This window comes from Eleutherodactylus coqui, chromosome 1, assembly GCF_035609145.1.
Source record: "Eleutherodactylus coqui strain aEleCoq1 chromosome 1, aEleCoq1.hap1, whole genome shotgun sequence".
NCBI classification, from domain to species: Eukaryota; Metazoa; Chordata; class Amphibia; order Anura; family Eleutherodactylidae; genus Eleutherodactylus; species Eleutherodactylus coqui.
In genome coordinates this window covers 324,792,057-324,815,166 of record NC_089837.1, presented here as the reverse complement: position 1 = coordinate 324,815,166, position 23,110 = coordinate 324,792,057, and the positions used below count along the sequence as shown (strand labels likewise).

The following is a 23,110-nucleotide window of genomic DNA, read 5'->3' as shown; positions in this document are numbered from 1 at the left end:
TGTACGCGCCCTCACCAACGCGGTTACTGCCAAGGTCCACTTAACAACAGACACGTGGACAAGCACAGGCGGGCAGGGCCACTATATCTCCCTGACGGCACATTGGGTGAATTTAGTGGAGGCTGGGACAGAGTCAGAGCCTGGGACCGCTCACGTCCTACCCACCCCCAGAATTGCGGGCCCCAGCTCGGTGGTGGTATCTGCGGTGGTGTATGCTTCCTCCACTAAACCACCCTCCTCCTACGCAACCTCTGTCTCGCAATCAAGATGTGTCAGCAGCAGCACGTCGCCAGCAGTCGGTGTCGCGCGGCGTGGCAGCACAGCGGTGGGCAAGCGTCAGCAGGCCGTGCTGAAACTACTCAGCTTAGGAGAGAAGAGGCACACGGCCCACGAACTGCTGCAGGGTCTGACAGAGCAGACCGACCGCTGGCTTGCGCTGCTGAGCCTCCAACCGGGCATAATCGTGTGTGACAACGGCCGTAACCTGGTGGCGGCTCTGCAGCTCGGCAGCCTAACGCACGTGCCATGCCTGGCCCACGTCTTTAATTTGGTGGTTCAGCGCTTTCTGAAAAGCTACCCACGCTTGTCAGGCCTGCTCGGAAAGGTGCGCCGGCTCTGCGCACATTTCTGCAAGTCCCACACGGACGCTGCCACCCTGCGCACCCTGCAACATCGGTTTAATCTGCCAGTGCACCGACTGCTGTGCGACGTGCCCACACGGTGGAACTCTACGCTCCACATGTTGGCCAGGCTCTATGAGCAGCGTAGAGCTATAGTGGAATACCAACTCCAACATGGGCGGCGCAGTGGGAGTCAGCCTCCTCAATTCTTTACAGAAGAGTGGGCCTGGTTGGCAGACATCTGCCAGGTCCTTGGAAACTTTGAGGAGTCTACCCAGATGGTGAGCGGCGATGCTGCAATCATTAGCGTCACCATTCCTCTGCTATGCCTCTTGAGAAGTTCCCTGCAAAGCATAAAGGCAGACGCTTTGCGCTCGGAAACGGAGGCGGGGGAAGACAGTATGTCGCTGGATAGTCAGAGCACCCTCCTGTCTATATCCCAGCGCGTTGAGGAGGAGGAGGAGGTGGAGGAGCATGAGGAGGAGGGGGAAGAGACAGCTTGGCCCACTGCTGAGGGTACCCATGCTGCTTACCTGTCATCCTTTCAGTGTGTATGGCCTGAGGAGGAGGAGGAGGATCCTGAAAGTGATCTTCCTAGTGAGGACAGCCATGTGTTGCGTACAGGTACCCTGGCACACATGGCTGACTTCATGTTAGGATGCCTTTCTCGTGACCCTCGCGTTACACGCATTCTGGCCACTACGGATTACTGGGTGTACACACTGCTCGACCCACGGTATAAGGAGAACCTTTCCACTCTCATACCCGAAGAGGAAAGGGGTTCGAGAGTGATGCTATACTACAGGACCCTGGCGGACAAGCTGATGGTAAAATTCCCATCCGACAGCGCTAGTGGCAGAAGGCGCAGTTCCGAGGGCCAGGTAGCAGGGGAGGCGCGGAGATCAGGCAGCATGTACAGCACAGGCAGGGGAACACTCTCTAAGGCCTTTGATAGCTTTCTGGCTCCCCAGCAAGACTGTATCACCGCTCCCCAGTCAAGGCTGAGTCGGCGGGAGCACTGTAAAAGGATGGTGAGGGAGTACGTAGCCGATTGCACGACCGTCCTCCGTGATGCCTCTGCCCCCTACAACTACTGGGTGTCGAAGCTGGACACGTGGCCTGAACTCGCGCTGTATGCCCTGGAGGTGCTTGCTTGTCCTGCGGCTAGCGTCTTGTCAGAGAGAGTGTTTAGTGCGGCTGGGGGAATCATCACGGATAAGCATACCCGCCTGTCAACCGACAGTGCCGACAGGCTTACACTCATAAAGATGAACAAAGCCTGGATTTCCCCAGACTTTTCTTCTCCACCAGCGGACAGCAGCGATAACTAAACAATACGTAGGCTGCACCCGCGGATGGAAGCATCGTTCTCTATCACCATCAAAAACGGGGACCTTTTAGCTTGATCAATCTGTGTATTATATTCATCCTCCTCCTCCTGCTCCTCCTCCTGAAACCTCACGTAATCACGCTGAACGGGCAATTTTTCTTAGGCCCACAAGGCTCAGTCATATAACTTTTGTAAACAATGTTTATGCGTTTCAATTCTCAATTGAATAAAGCATTGAAACTTGCACCTGAACCAATTTTTATTTTAACTGGGCTGTCTCCAGGCCTAGTTACAAATTAAGCCACATTAACCAAAGCGATTAATGGGTTTCACCTGCCCTCTTGGTTGGGCATGGGCAATTTTTCTGAAGTACATTCGTACTGTTGGTACACCAATTTTTTGGGGCCCTCGCCTACATTGTAATCCTAGTAATTTTTAGCCCACCTGCATTAAAGCTGACATTACCTCAGCTGTGCTGGGCACTGCTATGGGATATATTTATGTACCGCCGGTGGGTTCCAGGGAGCCAGCCATGCTGTGTGTCCACAGGGACTTCACATTAGGGCTTTGTACCTGCCAGTGTCTATGTACTAAAAACCTTGGTCAGACTGGGGCATGCAGTGTGGGCCGAAGACCACCTGCATTTAATCGGACGTTACCTCAGCTGTGATGGGCAACGCAATGGGATATATTTATGTACGACGGTGGGTTCCAGGGAGCCACCCATGCTGTGGGTCCACAGGTAGTTGTAACTGCATGTGTCTACTTCTAAAGAACCCCAGTCTGACTGGGGCATGCAGTGTGGGCCGAAGCCCACCTGCATTTAACATGACATTACCTCAGCTGTGATGGGCAATGCAATGGGATATATTTATGTACCACCGGTGGCTTCCTGGCACCCACCCATGCTGTCGGTCAACACGGAGTTGTAACTGCATGTGTCCACTTCTAAAGAACCCCAGTCTGACTGGGGCATGCAGTGTGGGCCGAAGCCCACCTGCATTTAACATGACATTACCTCAGCTGTAATGGGCAATGCAATGGGATATATTTATGTACCACCGGTGGGTTCCAGGGAGCCACCCATGCTGTGGGTGCACATGGAATTCCCATTGCGGAGTTGTACCTGCCTGTGACTATTTATAAAAAACCACGGTCTGACTGGGGCATGCAGACACCTTGACAGAATGAATAGTGTGTGGCACATAGGTTCCCCATTGCTATGCCCACGTGTGCAGCTCCAGATGGAGGTGGCACAGGATTGGATTTCTCATTGCCTCTGTACAGCATTATGGGCTATCGCCCCGCCCCTTTTAAAGAGGGTCGCTGCCTAGCCGTGTCAACCCTCTGCAGTGTGTGCCTGCGGTTCCTCCTCATGGCAGACGCACTTATAAATAGACATGAGGGTGGTGTGGCATGAGGGCAGATGAAGGCTGCGCAGGGACAATTTGGTGTGCGCTGTAGACACTGGGTCGTGCAGGGGGGGTTGGGCAGCATGTAACCCAGGAGAAGTGGCAGCGGAGTGTCATGCAGGCAGTGATTGTGCTTTGTTGGAGGTAGTGTGGTGCTTAGCTAAGGTATGCATTGCTAATGAGGGCTTTTCAGAAGTAAAAATTGTTGGGAGGGGGGGGCACTCTTGCCGCTATTGTGGCTTACTATTGGGACCTGGGAACTTAAGATACAGCCCAACATGTAGCCCCTCGCCTGCCCTATCCGTTTCTGTGTCGTTCCCATCACTTTCTTGAATTGCCCAGGTTTCACAAATGGAAACCGTAACGAGCATCGGCGATATACAAAAATGCTAGGGCCGCCCATTGACTTCAATGGGGGTTCGTTACTTGAAACTAACCCTCGAGTATCGCGAACATTTCGTCCCGAGTAACGAGCACCCGAGCATTTTGGTGCTCGCTCATCTCTAATCTTTAACTCTCTCCATAAACAGATGGTTTCAGTGGTTTACCTTCAGGAAAATCACTTTCAACTCAATCATCTTCCAACATTTAATAATAGGTACTATACAGTGTGCCATCATAGTAATTTTGCAGATTCTAAAGCTAGCTAGGTCTCTGTAGCCATTCACAATAACCTGCCACACATCATATTGGATGTTAGGTCAGATTCTAATAGCAGATATTTTTTTCTCAAGCTCTCTCAAGTACCCCCTGGCCTGAGCAACTAAAGACTAATATCTCTTATTAATATTGATATCAAGATTTACGCCAAGATTCTAGCAAATAAGTTGAAAAAGTTCATTCTTTCTCTCATACACTATGACCAGGTGGGATTTGTCCTGCCAAGGATAACACCATTAAAGTCTTATCCTTGTTTTCCAATGCCAAGCGACAGTGCTTTCCTTTGTGCTTCCTTTCCATCAACGCTTAAAAAGTATTTGATTGGGGTTTTTCTGCAAGTGGCTCTGGCTTCAATGGGGTTGGGATTTATTATGATCTCGCAGATAATGGCTCTCTATTCTGCTCCCACAGCACAGGTTCCGGTCATTGGGAATCTGTCCAAACCTTTCCCTATCGAGAATGACACCCATCACGGATGCTACTTATCTCCCCTTCAGTACATTCTGGTGATGGAGTTCCTGGCAAGAGCCATACATGCTAACGCTTCCATAGCGGCGATAAAATTAAGGTGGTGATGCTGGTGAACATATTGCAATTTTGGGACAAATACACTTTTAAGCTTGATATCACTGCTTTTCCAGGGCCTTTGTTTCTGATGCTCCTTCCACTCACGTTCTTTCTGGGAGGTGGTTCTGGTAACGTGTGTCTCTCTTATGCTCAACTTTCCAGTTTTATTTTCTCATTAGGCATAATAGGTCTCCTCTCTAGGGACCTAATTCCCTTTGAATCTCTATTTGTGTCATCTTCCTCTCCCTCTCATCTTGTGTCTCTTCTCTTTGGGTTGCTTCTAGGATCAAGCAGTCCTATTTCTTCTCTGCCATATGCAACAGCATGGGAGGAGGAATTGCTGCGATCCTTCTCCTGTGGGGACTGGGCGAGAGCCTTTTCTCTGGTGCATAAATCCTCCATATGTTGCAATATCCAAAAGAAAAATTTTAAAATAATTTGTCATTGGTACCTTACTCCTCTGGTTCTCCACTCGATCTTTCCAGAGTGTTCCCCAGTGTGTTGGAGATGTAGTTTGGAAGAACGTAGCATGGCTCATATTTGGTGGCAGTGATCCAAAGCTCGACCTTTTTGGGAGTCTATTAATGGGCTATACAATAAACTGTGGTGTTCCACCTCCCACTGGACATTAGAAATAGCAGTGTTGTCCATGATTCTGGGAAAGATCTTGCACATGAAAAAAGGTTTACTATGTTTTTTCTTCAGACTGCATGCCTAGTTATATACTAGCATTGGAAGTCTGTATCTAACAAACAGTGGTTGAAAATATTTCAGGAGTTGCAGCATATGGAGGAGCTTACTATGGATGATTCTGACACTGGCAACAGGTACTGTGCTGTGTAGCTGGGTTGGCAAACGTTCATGGAGTCCCCTTCCTTTGTGGAATGCTTTAGCTCTTGTGATTAGCAATCACCCCCCATTCCTTTTATTTTACTCATTTTTATCAATTACAATTCGTTAGGTTGTTCTTGTTTGTGCATCCTATTGGTTTTACGGGAGCCTATTCTTGACTACTGTATGATATGTAATGGTTTTGTATACCCTTCTCTAATAGGCTTCCCTTGTTTTTCAATAAAAGTTCTTGAACCAAACAGCATTGTGCATTTGTTCTAAAAAATATCTACTTTCATCTCACTTGTCCATAAATCCTTTTCACCGAAGCACTGTGGAATATCCAAGTGATCTGAGGCAAACTTGAAATGAGCTACAATATTTTTTGGAACAGTAACAGCTTCCTTTCTGTAGTCTTTCTTGAGCATTATTCTTGTTTGCTGTTTTTTTTTTACAGTAGACACATGAACAGTGGTTTTTGCAATTTGTAGAGTCTTAGATCTTTTGCTGTCCCCCTTGGGTTTTTTTCACCTCTTTCAAGACCCCCCTTTGTGCTTTTGAAGTGATCTTAACAGGATAGCCACTCCTAGGGAAAGTAGCAATAGTTATGAATTTTCTCTATATGTAGATAATTTGTCTAATTGTGTATTGATGAACAACCAGGCTTCAGCATATTTTTGTAGCTTTTTACAGCCTTATTCATCTTTATAACATGTCTTAAAGTTGTTTGCATCAAGGTTAGTTCACAATAACCAATCTTTCTTGAGAAGAACAGTTTGGTCAGTAACCATGTTTTCTGTGCCTTTATTTAATGGGCAAATCACCTGTAAATCCCGCACTTCCAATCTCATCTCTTAAATTAAAACACCTTTTTGCCAATAAGCTCTTGGAAAAGTCATTAACAAAGAGGCTCACATTCCTTTTCTCCGTGCATTGTGGATGCTTATAAAGACATGAACGATACAATTCTTTGCATGTTATTAGTTTAGTTAGATTGTTTGTCTATAAATATGACTTAGATAACAATCTGACTATTTTTTATTAGTAAACAATATTTCCAAAAGGTACAATTACTTTTTTATTGCAACTGTATACATTGCAACTATCTGGCAGTTTTTCATGCAAATGATCATTTGTGAACTCTGACACCCTTTTTACTATAACTGGCAGAACATCCCCTGTTTAAACAAGGCAGCATGGTACAGACATATCATTATTTTTATTTCCAAATAAAAGATACGAAGAACAAACAACTAGTATTTTATAATTTGCCATTAGATAGCTGAGCAACGATTGGGACAAATGTTCATATGAACAATAATCCCCCTGTATACAAGGCCCTTAAGCTTTGTTAACATGAAAACCTGATGGACCTGTTACAAGACAAATGGAAGATAGATCCATCAAAAATTCAACCCATGACACCAGTGTGTGGATATACATGTAGCAATGAAAAGTCTGTCAGTGTTTTTGACCATGCAAAACTAGTAACAGTGCTAGGTAGGAGCCTTGGAGAGGGGTTTACACATGCTTATGTGTCTGCTTCTATTATCAGCAGCACACAAAAAATGAACATTTACTGCAGTGCATACCATTTCCACAAGTGCCCGGCAGGCGATCCTTTAGCCAGAAGTGCATTCGGCCCCACAGCTTTGACCGGGAGCTGTAGCATCCAACCAGTAGCAAGGGAGCTACTTGTGGAGCAGCTCAATGCAGATACAGGTGATCACTTGAGAGAGAAGGACCACCTTCAGATCACTTGTGGAGGCAGAGTGCACTGTAATAAAATTAATGCCCTGAGTGCTGCTGAACAAAAGAAAGCATGCACAGAGATACTGTCGCGGCTCGTCGGTCACGACAATGTCGTGGCATGGTGGTTTCAACACAGGCAAACCTGTCGCCTTGTTAAGCAGGTCAAGGGTTAATACAGCACGTGCAGAGTCTGCTTGTGCTGTCTGCATTTGCTGCATGGATGCATGTTGGATTAGCCATGCCTGGGTGTAGGGTGGAGGTGTGGTTTTCAATTTCACTCTGCCAGTTTTCAGGTGCAGTGTGGCTATATTTTCTCACCCCTCCTGGTGTTCAGTGCTGCTTATTCAGCTCTCTAGAGGAAAGTCTGGTCACTGGTGTTCCGCTAGACTGGGTGAATTGCTACATTTTCAGATAAGTGCTGTTTGCTTGCTACCAGTTGTATTTTGGTTTCCATTATTATTGTTTACTTTCTGGTGTCAGTTCCTCTCTCCAAGGGTTCCTATAGGGACTAACAGGGCCCAGAAAGAAGACATGTGGCTGCCTTTATCAAGGCGATGACCCTGCTTTAGGCAGAGACCCGTCACCTCTCTGCTAGTTTAAGGCCAGGCCTCCTCTCTCCTGGAGTGGTGCTGCCGTTCCACATAGCATGGTGTGCAGTTATTTTCTACCATGTGTACGTTTCCGGTCGCCGTGCAGAGCGTTGTACTCTGTTCTTCAGTGCAATAATCTTTCAGCTACTATAGTAGTAATCATCACCCTGTGTCCGTGCTAAGCAAGGAGTTCGAGTGCAGCACGGACGTGACAGATACGTTTAAACGCCTTTCCACTGTTCCTTCCTAGCACACCTAGTAGGGCGGTTTTGAATGTCGTTTTTCTTTCTTAGCCAAAACTTGACTTTTACTTTATCTAGTATTCAGGTTTTGTTTTAAATCGAAAAAGAGCTGTGTGAAAAAGCCCAAGGTGACATAACAGAAATAAAATAATCAGTGGGTATTGATAATGAACGCAACATAAAATATGCCATGTGTTTCCTGAATGCGAAACTGGCCACTGCAATGTATTTTCCTCCTCTCTGAAACAAAATGTTCTATTCTTGACCATGATGTGTAACAGACAGACAGTGCTGACTCTGGAATCTGCTGCAACACAGTGAAAACAAATAGTATTAAGCAGTTATGGATTTCAGATGTTATCACTGCCTTATAATACATAGTATATTTTGAAATTGTGTGCATGTATTTGTATATAATGTTTGAACAAAATGCCATTCTTTCTTTACTGGTATACTTTAGCCAATCCCTATACTCTGCATATGCACTGATTCTTAGAAAATCCATCTATAGATTGAAGGAGGTTCCTTGGAAGTAGCTAATCAGACGCAGCAGATGTTGAAATTGTATTCCTTGAAATAAGATTCCTTAGGGAATGACAAAAGACTCCCTTGCAGCATTTCGGCGCAGCAGAAAAAGTGGGAAATATCTACTGTAATTTGAACACGTCTCGCTGCACACTCCAGGTTGCTGCTGGTTTTCGGGTCAAAATTATTCTTGTCATTCTGTCAGTAATTTGATTTGTGTCTACAAATGTCTACTTTGCACATTTTTATTGCATCAATCTCTCCAACTGAGAAACTGAACTGAATGACATTATTATTACCATCACTAGATTTATAAAAGGTTATACTTGATTTGAGCTACCATTTATCTCAATTCTTGTGTTTTATCTATTAAACATACAGATTGAGACACAAAATGTCAGAAACAATCACAGCCAAAAAATGCAGAATAGTTTCATAAAAACAAATTGTAATGTTATTTTTTTAAATTTAGGGCTCCTGCAGATGGGATACGCTCACGATAGTGTGACGTAACAGCGCTGTTAAGGGAGCGCACAAGGCTGTGCATTCTACTGTATATTTCCACACTTCCGGGTTCGTTCACATCGGTGCGTGATACACCCGGGTCGTGATTTAAATGGCTGGGCAGCCTAATTAGTCCCCAGTGTTATCGATGGAACGGAGTCAAACTGAACCCAAACTAAAAGCAAAAAATATATTGCTCTCTATGGATCCAGTTTGCTTTAGTTTTTTTTAAATTAAAACAAAGACTGAGGGACAGATGCAAATGTGAAACCACCCTAAATTGAGGTCGGCTGATATTTTCCATGCAATGGCCACATAGCAAAAATTGGATTTTTAAAAGGGCTTTCCAGATAACTGGCCTCAGCAGTTATGTGCCATACATTCTGGCATCACCATTCAGGGCAGTGACTGGCTACTACTAACAAGTGCCTAAATGGCTTTGCATCGCTCCTGGCAAGTGAACAATGACTGGTGGGGGATCGCCCTCTCAATTATGAGAGCTGAAAGGGAAGACAAAGGGTAAGGGTGGCTTCACACGAGCGTGTATTTGTGCGTGCATACGTACGCACAAAAACAGGCTTGTATTTGCAACATTGCATTCCCTATGGTGCATGCACATGTCCGTGCTTTACAGGCGTGTGCCTACAAAGATAGGACATGCGTGCACCATTGGTAATGCATGCATTGTTCTCAATGGAGCCACAGCTGCTGCCGGCGGCTCCATTGAAAACAATGCTCTGCCGGCACCCCTGTGGGGATGAAGAACACATCTGCCGCATGCGGCACATGTTTCCTTCATCCCCGCTAGTTAAAAGAATTCCCTGCTGCTACATCTGCCACATCTGTGACAGATGCAGCAGAGGAATTCTTAAATTCTCTACCGCAGCTGTCACACGTCAGCTGTGGTAGAGGATTCTGCTGGCTATTGATTTCAGGGAAGGGCTTTAAATATAAGCCCTTCTCTGAAAATTAAGTAAAATTGCTGAAAAAACAAAAACATACTTAGCACCCTTCGGCTGCCGGGCTCAGCCACGTCTTCTCCTGGCTGTCCCAGGCTCTCTAGTGCTGATCTATCAGCAGGTGGGGATTTAAAATCCCCGCCTGCTGAAAGAGCTGTTTGTGATTGGCTGACGTGCTCAGCCAATCACAGGCAGCTCTCACTGGATGAATGCCGTCATTCCTTCGGTTCCATTGAAAACAATACACGCAGCTGCATACACGCGTGTTTTTGCTCGTACGTAGGTGCACACATATGTACACACAAAAACACGCTCGTGTGAAGCCACCCTAAGGGCTCTTTCCCATGAGTGCATAAAAGGCAACAGCGTTCTTACACCTGTTCCGCATAAGCACCTGAATGGACGTTTTTCCACGATCATGGCCAGCGCGTTTTCTCACCCATTCACACGACCGCGAGCGTCATTTTTAGTGAAAAAATACGCTGCACCCTGTAAAACCCTTGCTCTGCCCAAATCCTCGGGATGCCTTCCAGTGCCAATATAGAGACGCCTGTAAGCTTTTCACAGCGTTGGACGCTGCAAAAATGCCTCCTCCTCCTTTCTCTTTCCCTGCTCCCATAGGAGTCTATGAGACCCACTGGCGTATATTGGCCAAAACATAGTTCCAGAACTATGTTTTGGCTGACCGTATATATGTCGGCTGCGTATATGTCCTATTTTTCACGCTGCCGGCGTATTTACGTGCCGTATATTCGCCCGTGGGATCGGCTGAATTGAAACCAATGCTTTACATGGGTACCGTATATGCACCCAGGGGTGAAAACCCAGCGTATATGCGCTCGTGGGAACAGAGTAAGGGCATATTCACACGTCCATATATCGGCCGGGTTTTCACGCCCGGCCAATATACGGTGTCCCTTTCTGCAGGGGGAGGAGGTGGGCCGGCCCGGAAGCCGTGCACTGAGCGCCCGCCCTCTCTCCGCCCCTCGCCACTGTTTGCAATTGGAGGGGGCGGGATGGGGCAGAAGTTAGCTGATAGGCGTGAGAAAAAAGCCTCGTTCAGTGTGCAAATACGTTGCCCTGAGGCGCACAACTGCGCTTGCGCTCGCATGAAGCTGGCCTGACAATTTGTAAGATAAGACTGCGTGCTGGGTCAGGAGGAAAATAGACATATATATTTTCAGTGACATTAAGGAATCAAAGGACGCTGACAAATCAGGTGGCAGTGATCTAGAAATATTGAATATATTTAAAGTGCGTATATGCTGTAGGTATTCAGGCTTCAGGCAGGGCTATTTTTTATACACAAACATTTGTTATAATCATGCCTTAGGCCTCATGTCCACGGGGAAATTATATTTAGCAAATCCGCACGAGAGAAAAAAAGCAAATCCACATCCCATAGGAATGCATTGACTATCTGCAGTTAATTAAATGGCTGCAGATGGTGTTTTAAGTGATTTGCGGATTTCACACGTGGGAAAAACAAACGCGGCATGCTCCATTTTAAAGCGGATCACACGTGCGGGAGCTCTATCTCAATTGAATTTTCGCATAAAAAAATGACAATTAGGCCTTAGTCAGACGGGCGTTTTTTCGCGCGATTTGCGCATGCGTCCGGCGATTTTTTAAAACCATTTCTTTGCAATGGTATCGGACACATGAGCGCTTTTTATGCGCTCGTCCGATAAATTATAGAACAGAAATCGCAGATCGCACCTATCTGCGATCTGCGATTCCTGTTCTCTTCTCTATATGCGCTCAATGGGGCCGGCGGCAGCAGCGCCGACCCTATTGAGAACATATAGAAGACAAATCATTCTTCTCTGCCACAGCTGTAACAGCTGTGGCAGAGAAGAACGATGTTTGCCGATTGAATTCAATGGAGCCGGCAATACAGCCAGCTCCATTGAAAGCAATGGGCTGCCGGCGAGCGCAGGATGAATTGTCGGGAAGGGTTTAAATATATAAGCTCAGCGCTGAGCCAATCAGAGGCAAGTCTGACTCACACCCCCTTCACACCCACTGCAGGCCGGCCGCTCTGAACTCCGTCTGCCGGGACAAGGTGAGTATATAGATTTTTTTTATTTTTATACTTTTCTGGATGAATTACAGGGATGGGCTTATATATTTAAGCCCTTCCCGACAATTCATCCTGCGCTCGCCCGCAGCGCATTTTTTTCAATAGAGCCGGCTGTATTGCCGGCTCCATTGAATTCAATACGCTGGACAGCTCCAGCCCGTTTCTAATGAAACGCTGCTAGGAGCAGATTTTTCGGGCGATTTTTTTTTTGGCCCCGGTCACGCGATTTGCGGATGCGCATCCGTCATGCGATCCGCAAATCGCGCGAAAAAACGCCCGTGTGACTAAGGCCTTATAGTGTATCAGCAGCAGAGATCTGCACGGGCCTGATTTTCCCCGTGGACATCAGACCTTAGGCCGCCTGCACACGGGCGGAAATCCCGTGGCAGTATTTCCTGCGGGATTTCCGCCACTGAAAGTTTGCATAGGAGTGCATTACAATACGCACTCCTATGCAGACGGCCGCGACATGTCCTATTTTTGTGCGGGGCACGCACTCACCCGGCCGCCGACTCCGGTCTGAACATGAAAGAGCCGGGGCCGCCAGGCGCGGGTGAGTACGCGCTCGTCCCTGCAGGCTCTCGGGTCGCGTCCCGCGGCGAGAATTCTCGCTGCCGGATCCGACCCGCTCGTCTGCAGGCGGCCTTAGAGTCATGATTATGCAGGTAATTTCACCAGTGCTCACTATAGAAATGTTGAATTACGCTTATAGTTTTTATTAAAATGAATACTTTACAATCTAATTATATGAAGCTTACTTTATAATTTCTTCTTGGAAATTTTTTTCAGACCTTAGAAGTTTATCCATCCATATAAACCGTCTCAAAGTTTTTGGAAGAAGGTGTCCATTAAGTCTATCGCAGACTGAAGTCATGGTACTTGAATCTAATGAAATGATTGCACAGATTGAATTACCCAGCACTTCAGCCCCAGCACTGCTTAAAGGTGGAGATTGTATCTGGAGAGCTGAAATTCCTATGGAAAAAAAATGTCATATCAAATATGTTGAAGTATAGCAGCATAGCAATACATGTTATATATTGTTTCCCAATAAACAGGGGCGTTGCTAGGGTGTTAAAAAAATCAGGGGCACAAGTCCACCCACCAGAAAAAAATAAAATTTTATATATATATATATATGTATATATATATATATATATATATATATACACAACCAATATATACTTTTCCACTGTAGCTGAGACAGGCATAGGAGCCTCAATTACAAATGAAAACATCCCCCTGTAGTGACAATAGTCACTAATAAAGCTGATCAGGGTCTGCTGGGACCCTACAGCTCTGTTATGACAGAGGGCACCTGGCAGTCACGTGATCGTTGGGCCACATAGCGGAACAAACAATTCTGCTTTCACTTTTTAGTATATACCACTCATTGAGATCTATGTAGCCTGGAAAGGAGAAGGCAGAAGCAGTTAAAAACCTTTTCTGCCTTCTCCTCTGGGTCCTCGGCTGTGTCTGACAGCTGAGGACCTGACCTGCTCCTGCTTGATTGCAGAAGCTGCAGCAATACCATGGACAAACATTACCTCCATACAGTGAGTAAAGTTTAACTTCATGCTGTCTATTGAACAATGTGCACTGCACAAAGTATTACTGATAATACTAATATTTTATATGCGAAGGTCGGTCTGTTTGTTACCTTTTCACGGCTAAACTGCTGAAGTGAGTTTGATGAAATTTGGCAGGGAGATAGCTTGCATCCGGAGGAAGGACATAGGCTACGTTTTCCCAAAAATTTATTGAGTTCTCTAGGGAGCGCGATGATGATGCGCAGGGGTGGCTATAGATTAGATTTTAATAGAGTTTTAGTTGTGCTGATTTATTAATTTCCACATAGGCTTTTGGATGTTGGCCATCCAGGCCTATGTTTTAGGGTGCATTCAGACAACCGTATATTGGCTGGGTTTTCACGCCCAGCCGATATACGGCATCCCTCTCTGCAGGGGGAGGAAGCTGGAAGAGCCGGGGGCAGTGCATTGAGCTTCTGCCTCCTCTCCACCCCCTCTCCGCCCCTCGCCACTATTTGCAATGGGAGGGGTGGAGCTAAGTTCCCGGGCATAGCTTCGCCCCCGTCCCACCCCTCCTATTACAAATAGTGGTGAGGAGCGGAGAGGGGGTGGAGTGGAGGCGGGAGCTCAGTGCACTGCTCCTGGCTCTTCCAGCTTCCTCCCCCTGCAGAGAGGGACACCGTATATCGGCTGGGCGTGAAAACCCAGCCAATATACAGTCGTCTGAATGCGCCCTTAGTGTGTATATGCACAATTACACACATGATACTGCTTGATGACATTTCAATGCTACCACAATTTTCCCCTTTATTTTAAATATCATTCAATGTTGTCTTTGTCTTTTTTGAACAATAAAGTATGTAGATTATATTTTAAGGGATATTACCTATGGCCAGTTTTTACCTTTGGCAATTAGAATTGTAGAATATATTGTAAGAGCCATTGTTATGACTGGAATAGCAAAAGGAGAAAGTGTTTTAAATCCACGCATCCCGATAATACCGACGGATTTGCCTTTTCAATTCAAAAGTCTGCAATTCTCCCTATAAATAGCATTTGCGATGATGATCAATGAGGTTCAAGGGCAAACACTTAAAGTAGAAGGTGTACATTTTGAAAAAACATGTTTTTCTCATGGGCAACTGTATGTAGCGTGCTCACATGTATACAGCTCACAAAACCTTTACATCCTAGCAAAAGATGACAAGACAAAAAACGTAGTGTACAGAACTGTGCTGACAGCAGATTGCAGTTACATTCCTTTCACTATTTCAACTTTTTACATTTCAATATACAGCAAAACACAGATTAGATAAAAAATTGCAAATGCTATGCAGACAAACTCCCATGTAACAAGCTAGTACCATTATACATGACCCAAATAATACTGCCACACCATGAGCACTAAACAGCATCTAATTAATATTATCATACAGTTACTGAACAAAGCTCAAAGAACAATATCCCCCCATACAGTGACCATATAATGGTAGATACCAGCTCTGCAGACTGCATACATGACTACATCTGTATGTTCTCAGTTTTAGTGGATGAGACACCTATGTAAAATTTTCACATAGTGACTTCTGCTATGTCCCCGTTTTCTGTCTCAAGGTTCTGTGGGAATCACCAGCACTGCAATGCAATGGATGGAAACAGAGACTTTAATGTAACAACATTTGGGCTAGGGCTACACAGCAATTTTGACTGAGAAGGGTGTTGCCTGACTAAAACTGCTGGGTAGTTTGGAAACATTACACTGCCATTGAACCCAATGGAGTTGCATTGCGAGTTTCAGGTTGCTATGACACTGCAACTCCATTGAATTCAATGGCAGTGCAATGTTACTGTGCTACACAGTGGCTTTTAATGTGCAACCATCCTTGTGGACAAAATCACCATGTAGCCCTAGCATAAAGCCTATGCTTCCTTGCAGGGTTCTGTCAGAATGCTATTTTTGGTGAATCCTGTGCAACTCTAAGGCCTCATGTCCAGGGTTAAAATAACATTTAGAATCCGGAGCAGATGACCCGCACGCGTGATCCGCGCCCCATAGGGATGCATTGGAAACCCGCAGGTAAGTAAACACCTGCGGATTTCATTTTCCCCTGAGGTGCGGATTGCGTGTGCAGGAAATCACCCGCAGCATGCTCCATTTTAGTGCGGGTCTCCCACGTGGAAAGCTGCCGCAGCCTTCTATTGAAGCCTATGGAAGCCGTCCGGATCTGCGGCACACCCGCAGCTGAATTCCTGCTGTCCGGTGCGGGAGAGCAGGAGTTAAAAAGAAAAGAGTGCACGGCGCATGCGCGCGGCACGCTGCCGGCGTGCCGAGCACATCCGCCGGGCCGCAGAAAGAAGATCCGGCCGTGACAGAGGGAGGATCCGCAGCATCCGGACAGGTAAGTAATTTTTCTTTTTAGGCCTCATGTCCGTGGGATAGGAGGGACCCGCTGCGGGATTCTGCATGAAGAATCCGCAGCGGGCATGATTTTCCCCGTGGACATAAGGCCTTAGGCCTCCCGCACACAGCTTTTTGCAGTGTTTAGCTGTGGCTATGCTGCCACAGTTTTTGCCCTCAATCCATATGCAGATTTTGCCCTGTCATTTGATGAAATCCACATACAGAATTTTGATGCGTCTTTGCGCAGATCTGCATGAATAAGTGAGATGTTACTTCTCTATGCCTCATTCAGACAAGTGTGTGTTTTGCGTGTGCATAATGCACACTTCTAAAAGAAGCAATGGGTTCCTATAGAAGCGTTCATATACCTGAAATGTGAAGTGCAAAACAGCACGCATCTAAAAAGGATAGGACATAGGTGCGTTTTGCAGGGGTTTCCATTGACTCCTATGGGAGCAGGAGTTAATGGAAACTCCTGCGCAGGGAATAGCTTCCCCGCTGCTTACAGCAGGACATTTAAAAGATTCTTCGAGCCAGAAGCTGCTTTTAAATGTCCCGCTGTTAACCTCTTAGTCCCCGAGGGAACGAGGGGACTCCCAAAGGGTTCCGTTAATCCCCACTGGGGGCCCCCCTCATCACTGAACACTGTAACAGCACTGTCACATTGTTCAGTGATAAGCGGATCTACGTGGAGCAGCTGCTCCAGTGAATGGGAAAAGTTTCATGTGCAAACTTTGCTCGTTCACGTGTTTTCCACATAAGCGAGGAGCGCATTTTTTCACGCACATAGGCGCTCGAAAAAGCATGCTCGTCTGAATGAGGCCTTACGAGTCAGAAATTCTGCATGCACATTATGCCCATTGACAGGGCTAAATCCACATGTGGATCCACAAAATAGCCTTGAATTTCTGTTGAGATTTTACAGGCAGAATCTGTTGAGTGAACATAATATAAGATGGAAACACACAGTGGAAATAAAACCCTGTGTGAAAAAAACCCTAATCTAAATGTGTGACTTCCCTTAATGTTCATACAGTCTGCAGAACAGAGCATTTCTTGAAGTCAGGAGGATTACAGCTACTACCGCTAAGTGATAAGTTAATAAAAAATCCTTGTCCGAGTTTAAACTAGTTTCAGAGAGAGGCCTCCCTAAAGGTACCTCTACAAAGTATGACAGTTGGGCAGATTAGGGCCCAACAACCGTATCAGGAATGATAGTCGATCAACCGAATGGAAGTGGAGTGGCTAAGGATTGCTCCAAACGGTTACCTCAATTCACATTTAACAGGAGTCACTCAAAGATGGCCCAAAGGTTGCTTTGTTTTTAAATCTGCTAAAAACTAAGCGACTTTGACAAACAAGCAATTTATGACTTGGTGCCCTGTCAGCGGCTGCCAGTAGACGCAAGGTTGGTTATCACCCAAATACACTGTTTCCAGCGATAATTCAGTTGATAATTGCTGTATGTAAAGGTACCTTAATTCTTGCTTCGGCTGCTATGCATGCAGTTATCATTAGTCATTCACTTATCTTCCTATAACATAGATAACTACATTGACCCGATGTTCACTACACAAACATACAATGCTTGGAAAAATGGTTGTAAATGTTTTAAGAACTGTCGAGCAGAGGATTCGGCTTGAACCGTTTGCCATCCACGGCATGGTCTTCTACATTTGGGGACATGGCAACAGTCAAACTGGTAAGCACTTGATATGAACGCCGCTTACCAACGCTTGATTCTTCCTAGCGGCGCTGTTCGCTGAAGCACAAAAGCGCCGCTAGACTTACCTTAGAAACTTTTGACCTTCCCTGTCAGGTCACTGGATGTATCAAACTCAAATTTTATAATTTTATGGTGGTGAGGATGTCACTAATCTAATGACACCAAAATCATCCACCAAAGGTCACACAAAGGGGCCTAAGTGTGGTGCAAGAAAAAGCCTGTAGGCTTTTTATATTATATTAAAGTTGTTGTCTGAGAAAAATATCTTTCACCAAGCACACTGGACACTGCGGAGCTGCGGTAAGCACTGAAGGGATTAAGGACGTTCCATGGCATCACACACGTCCTGGATGTTCTGTACGGAGTAAACCTTAGTGTTTGTTCAGCCTCCTTTTGTTGATGCTGCCTTTCTGTGTTCTAGTACTACTTTTCAAGACAACATCAAGATAAGGAGAATGCACAAACGCTAAGTTTTGCTCAGCAAAGAACATCCAGGACCTGCATGACGTCATGGAAGGTCCTTAACCCCCTCAATACTGAGAGAAGCCAATGGGAATCTAGCAGGACCTGACGATATCAGTGAGGAAGATACTGTTAAGTTTGGAAAGGTTTGAAAAAGAAAATGCTATTGCCGCGACTGCGCATGCTGGTGTCTCTCTGCGAATGTTCATTTATTGTATGAACTTTAGCAGCGAGACCTCGCTCTTTCGTGCTGAAGCAGGCTGATGAAGATTCGGCATTTCCTGCTAGGCAGTGAACGCTACGTCACTAGTGACGTAGTGTATACTGACCTGAAGGAAGCAGAATACCAAGAATGTACGCAACATAATAGAAAGAAGAGGATTTGGCCAGTTTGAGGTCATGTGACCTGGTGGACTAGAGGAGCCAGGAGAAGATCGGTGAGGAGAAGATGTGGTAAGAAGACTGCCTGGGGAGGATTAAGTAAGTATAGAATTTTTTTTTTCTAATGACAAAACCCCTTTAAAGACAGGGTTAATCTTAAGACTTTCTGTTAAGGAAATGTCATTGTATTGGGCTGTTTGGTGTTGACAAGGTGTAAGATTTATATACAGGACTCCAAATGGGAATCAAATTTTGTTCAATCTTGTTGCTATTTGCAATGAGTCCTGTACCATGACATGCAACGGGACTGTAATACATGAAGATAGGTACCTCTTATAGGTGCAGAGCAAATTGTCTTGCCCTCTGACACAAATGCTGGACATGGAGAATCAGTGTTGCTACTGCTGGGCTTGTGCTGACCAGTTCTTGTCAGTGCTGGTATGTGATGTAAGCTGCATTGAGCACTCCTGTGGGTAATCATTTGCAGGGGAAGGTGAGGTGAGTAGCTCAGTTCCTGTGGCTGCTGTCACTGTGAACAGCTCTGAATGGGCTCTGAATGGTGGGAGATGGAAAACCTCTGGATATGATTACATTGTTAGGAAAGGAGCAGGAACCTTTCACGTCTGACCTGGATGTAATTCATGCCTCAGAACGAACACGAATAGAAGGGGAATGCACACAAACAGACAGCGAAACTGACTGAGTAGTAAATGGGACTTGCGAGCAGACATCCAACAACGACTGACAAATGCCAAAACACTACCAAGAATACCAAAACATATGGGAAGATCGAATAGCTAAAATACTACAATGTATTTGTGTCTATTTTGGCCAAAATACTTAAGCTCACAAGCCCACAACAAGGGTCCTCGTTGTCTCATGAGTCCCTACTCTAACAAGACAACTCAAAATCCAGGGAGTCCTGCCTGCAAGATCCCAATAAGGACGGCCCCACGCTGAAACCTAGGGGCCTGGCTCGTCATAGATGGTAAACAGCATACAACTTGAACAGGACACAGTTCACACCAACAGACGAGGGAATCCCACCCTGTACCTCATGCATGCAGCATCAAGCAAAACATGCATAACTCCAAACATCAGGGTTCTGAGAGAAATGAGAAGAAAGATAAATGACCAACTCTCCTGGCAAGAGCTGACTGGAGCAAAACACACCCAGTCAGCTCAATCATCCCACACCTGTGGAAGTGTGCTCCTGGGAACCTATAGAACTACAGGTCCCTGGAGCACAATGTAACAGAATCTGAAGATATCATTATGCTGTGGGGGAGAAAGAGCAACTTATGGATACGATTATATTGTGGGGTGAAAAGAAATCTTTGGATGTCATTCTTGTACATAGGGGGCAGTATTATAGTAGTTATATTCTTGTACGTAGGAGAAAGAATTATAGTAGTTATATTTTTTAACATAGAGGGCAACATTATAGTTAGAGATGAGCGAGCACACTCGTCCAAGCTTGATGCTCAATAGAGCATTAGGCTACTCGAGATGCTCGCTACCCGAGTTGAGCACCAAATTTCATTTCCCCTCCCCACATGTTTAGCGCCATTTTTTAGCCACTAAACATGCAGGGAAGACATTACCACTTCCTGCTGTGACGTGCCAACCCTATGCACATCTACTGCAGTGAGTGGCTGCTGGGATCAGGTGACCGCCGAATACTTAAAGTGGTGCTGCCCGTAGCTCTACCCAAACGCATGCTGGCAGAGGTTAAGGAAAGAGCTGCTGAGATAGAGAAAGTGTTAGTGTAGGGTGTGGTTAGGCAGGGATCCTGACTTCAAGAACCCAACAGTCCTTCTTAGGGCTACTTCTCATTGTGTGCATTAGCATTTTGGCTGGCTGGGACCAGTAGTGCACCAAATTTTTTTTTCAAGCACCCCGGATGTATTCTGGGTTAAGTTTTTCTGGGGCTGTGCAGAGCATCTCACATCTACCATTCTCTGTGTGCGGTGAATTAGCTGTAGTTCTCATCGTTGTAGAGTGGGTTAATTTTTTCTGGGGCTGTGCAGAGCATCTCACATCCACCATTCTCTGTATGCGGTGAATTAGCCGTAGTTCTCATTGCTACAGAGTGTGTTAATTTTCTCTAGGCCTGTGCAGAGCATCTCACATCTCCCAATCACTGTGTGTGGTGAATTAGCCATAGGTCTCATCACTGTAGAGTGGGTTAATTTTTTCTGGGACTGTGCAGAGCATCTCACATCTCCTATTCGCTGTGTGCAGTGAATTAGCTATAGTTCTCATCGCTATAGAGTGGGTTAATTTTTCTGGGCCTGTGCAGAGCATCTCACATCTACCATTCTCTGTGTGTGGTGAATTAGCCCCAGTCCTCAGCACTATACAGTCGGTTAATTTTTTCTGGAACTGCATATAGCCTCTCGTATCTACAAGTCTCTGTGGGTGGTGAATTAACCCCAGTTCTCAGTACTATACAGTGGGTTAATTTTTTCTGGGCCTGTGCAGAGCATCTCCCATCTACCATTCTCTGTGTGCGGTAAATTAGCCATAGTTCTCATCACTGTAGAGTGGATTATTTTTTTCTGGGGCTATGCAGAGAATCTCACATCTACCATTTTTCTGTGTGCAGTGAATTAGCCCCAGTTCTCAGCACTATACAGTTGGTTAATTTTTTCTGGAACTGCATATACACGGAATGAATTGTGTAGGTACAGAAGGAGTTCTCATTGCGGTGTTCAGCTATCTGACACATACACAGAATGAATTGTGTGGGTACACAAGGGTTTCCCATAGTGATGTAACTGACGGCACATTGGGTCACACAAGGTGGAGGCTGGGACCGATTTAATGAGACGTTCACAGCAGTACTAGCATCCGAGTCCACTTTATGTCCGCTTTAGTTGAGGGTGTGGGCAAAGGCCAAGGTCCTGGGGGATGCAACTGTGCCAGGTTTGGCCTCTGGAACTTTTTCGTGGTTCATCAAGTCTTTGGAGCGATAAAAGGAACCGTAAGTGACGGCACATTGCGTCACACAGGGTGGAGGCTAGGCCCGAGTCTGGCCCTGGGCCCGCTCACGTGCTTCCCACACAGAGGATTGCTGGTCCTACCTCGGTCACGGTTTCACGGGCTAATTATGCCACCTCCTCCTCCTGCTTGGGGTCGGGGATCAGCGCTGGTCGACATGTATTTGCTCTCATGTTACCACAGTTATCTGAGACACTGGTTTGGACCAATCAAAAGAAGCATAACTGATTTAATGAGACTTTCACAGCAGTACTAGCAACCGAGTCCGCTTTATGCCTACGATTGTTGAGGGTGTAGGCAGAGGGGGGGATGCAACTGTGCCAGGTTTGGCCTGTGGAATTTCTACAGAAAGGTTTCAGGGGTTCTCCTATACTCTTGCTACAGAAAGGTTTCAGGCGTTCGCCTATACTGTGGGTGCACAAAAGTTTCCCAGTGCGGTGTTCAGCTGTCTGACACATACACGGAATGAATCATGTGGGTACAGAAGGGGTTCTCATTGCGGTGTTCAGCTATCTGACACATACACAGAATGAATTGTGTGGGTACACAAGGGTTTCCCATAGCGATGTAACTGACGGCACATTGGGTCACACAAGGTGGAGGCTGGGACCGATTTAATGAGACGTTCACAGCAGTACTAGCATCCGAGTCCACTTTATGCCCACGTTAGTTGAGGGTGTGGGCAGAGGCCGAGGTCCTGGGGGATGCAACTGTGCCAGGTTTGGCCTCTGGAATTTCTTCGTGGTTCATCCAGTCTTTGGAGCGATGAAAGAAACCGTAAGTGACGGCACACTGCATCACACAAGGTGGAGGCTGGGCCCAAGTCTGGCCCTGGGCTCGCTCACGTGCTTCCCACACAGAGGATTTCTGGTCCTACCTCGGTCACGGTTTCTCGGGCTAATTATGCCACCTCCTCCCCCTGCTTGGGATCTAGGGATCAGCGCTGGTCTACATGTATTTACTCTCGTGTTACCACAGTTATCTGAGACACTGGTTTGGACCAATCAAAAGAAGCGTAACTGATTTAATGAGACATTCACAGGAGTACTAGCATCTGAGTCCACTTTATGACCATGTTTGTTGTGCCTAGTAGTGCACATTAGCCTTTTGCAAGCATCCCGGCTGTATAACAGGTCAACTCATCATACACTGCCTGTTTTTGGATGTCCGCTGACGTATAATGCCCTGAGTGGTAAACAGCCGGATTGGTTTAGGTGTGATAAACGCACGCATCCCTGGGGGTCAGCGCTGGTCGGCATGTATTATATCTCGTGTTACAACTTACCACAGTTATCCAAGATACTGGATTGGAGCATTCACAGGAAGCAAAACGGATTTCATGAGACTTTCACAGGGTCACTGTATACCTGTGGTGGCTACTTGGGCGACACCTCCTGCTTTAAACCAATCTTTGGTTTTAGTATGCGTTGCTGTATTGTGGAGATGTGTAGAAGTACTGGCATCTGAGTCCCCTTTATGACCACGTTTGTGGCTCCTGACAATTTTGTGATGGAGGTGGCACGGGATTGGAAT

The 23,110-nt window shown here is 46.0% G+C and overlaps 1 protein-coding gene across 1 annotated transcript in view; it reads right to left on the bottom strand.

Annotated features, from left to right (window-relative positions):
• LOC136575465 (uncharacterized) overlaps nucleotides 1-23,110 on the bottom strand; it is a 383,051-nt gene that overhangs the window by 293,629 nt on the left and 66,312 nt on the right. Inside the window, exon 7 of the mRNA XM_066575086.1 lies at nucleotides 12,834-13,050. Coding sequence (XP_066431183.1) covers nucleotides 12,834-13,050 — 217 coding nt within the window. The remainder of the gene's footprint in view (nucleotides 1-12,833; nucleotides 13,051-23,110) is intronic.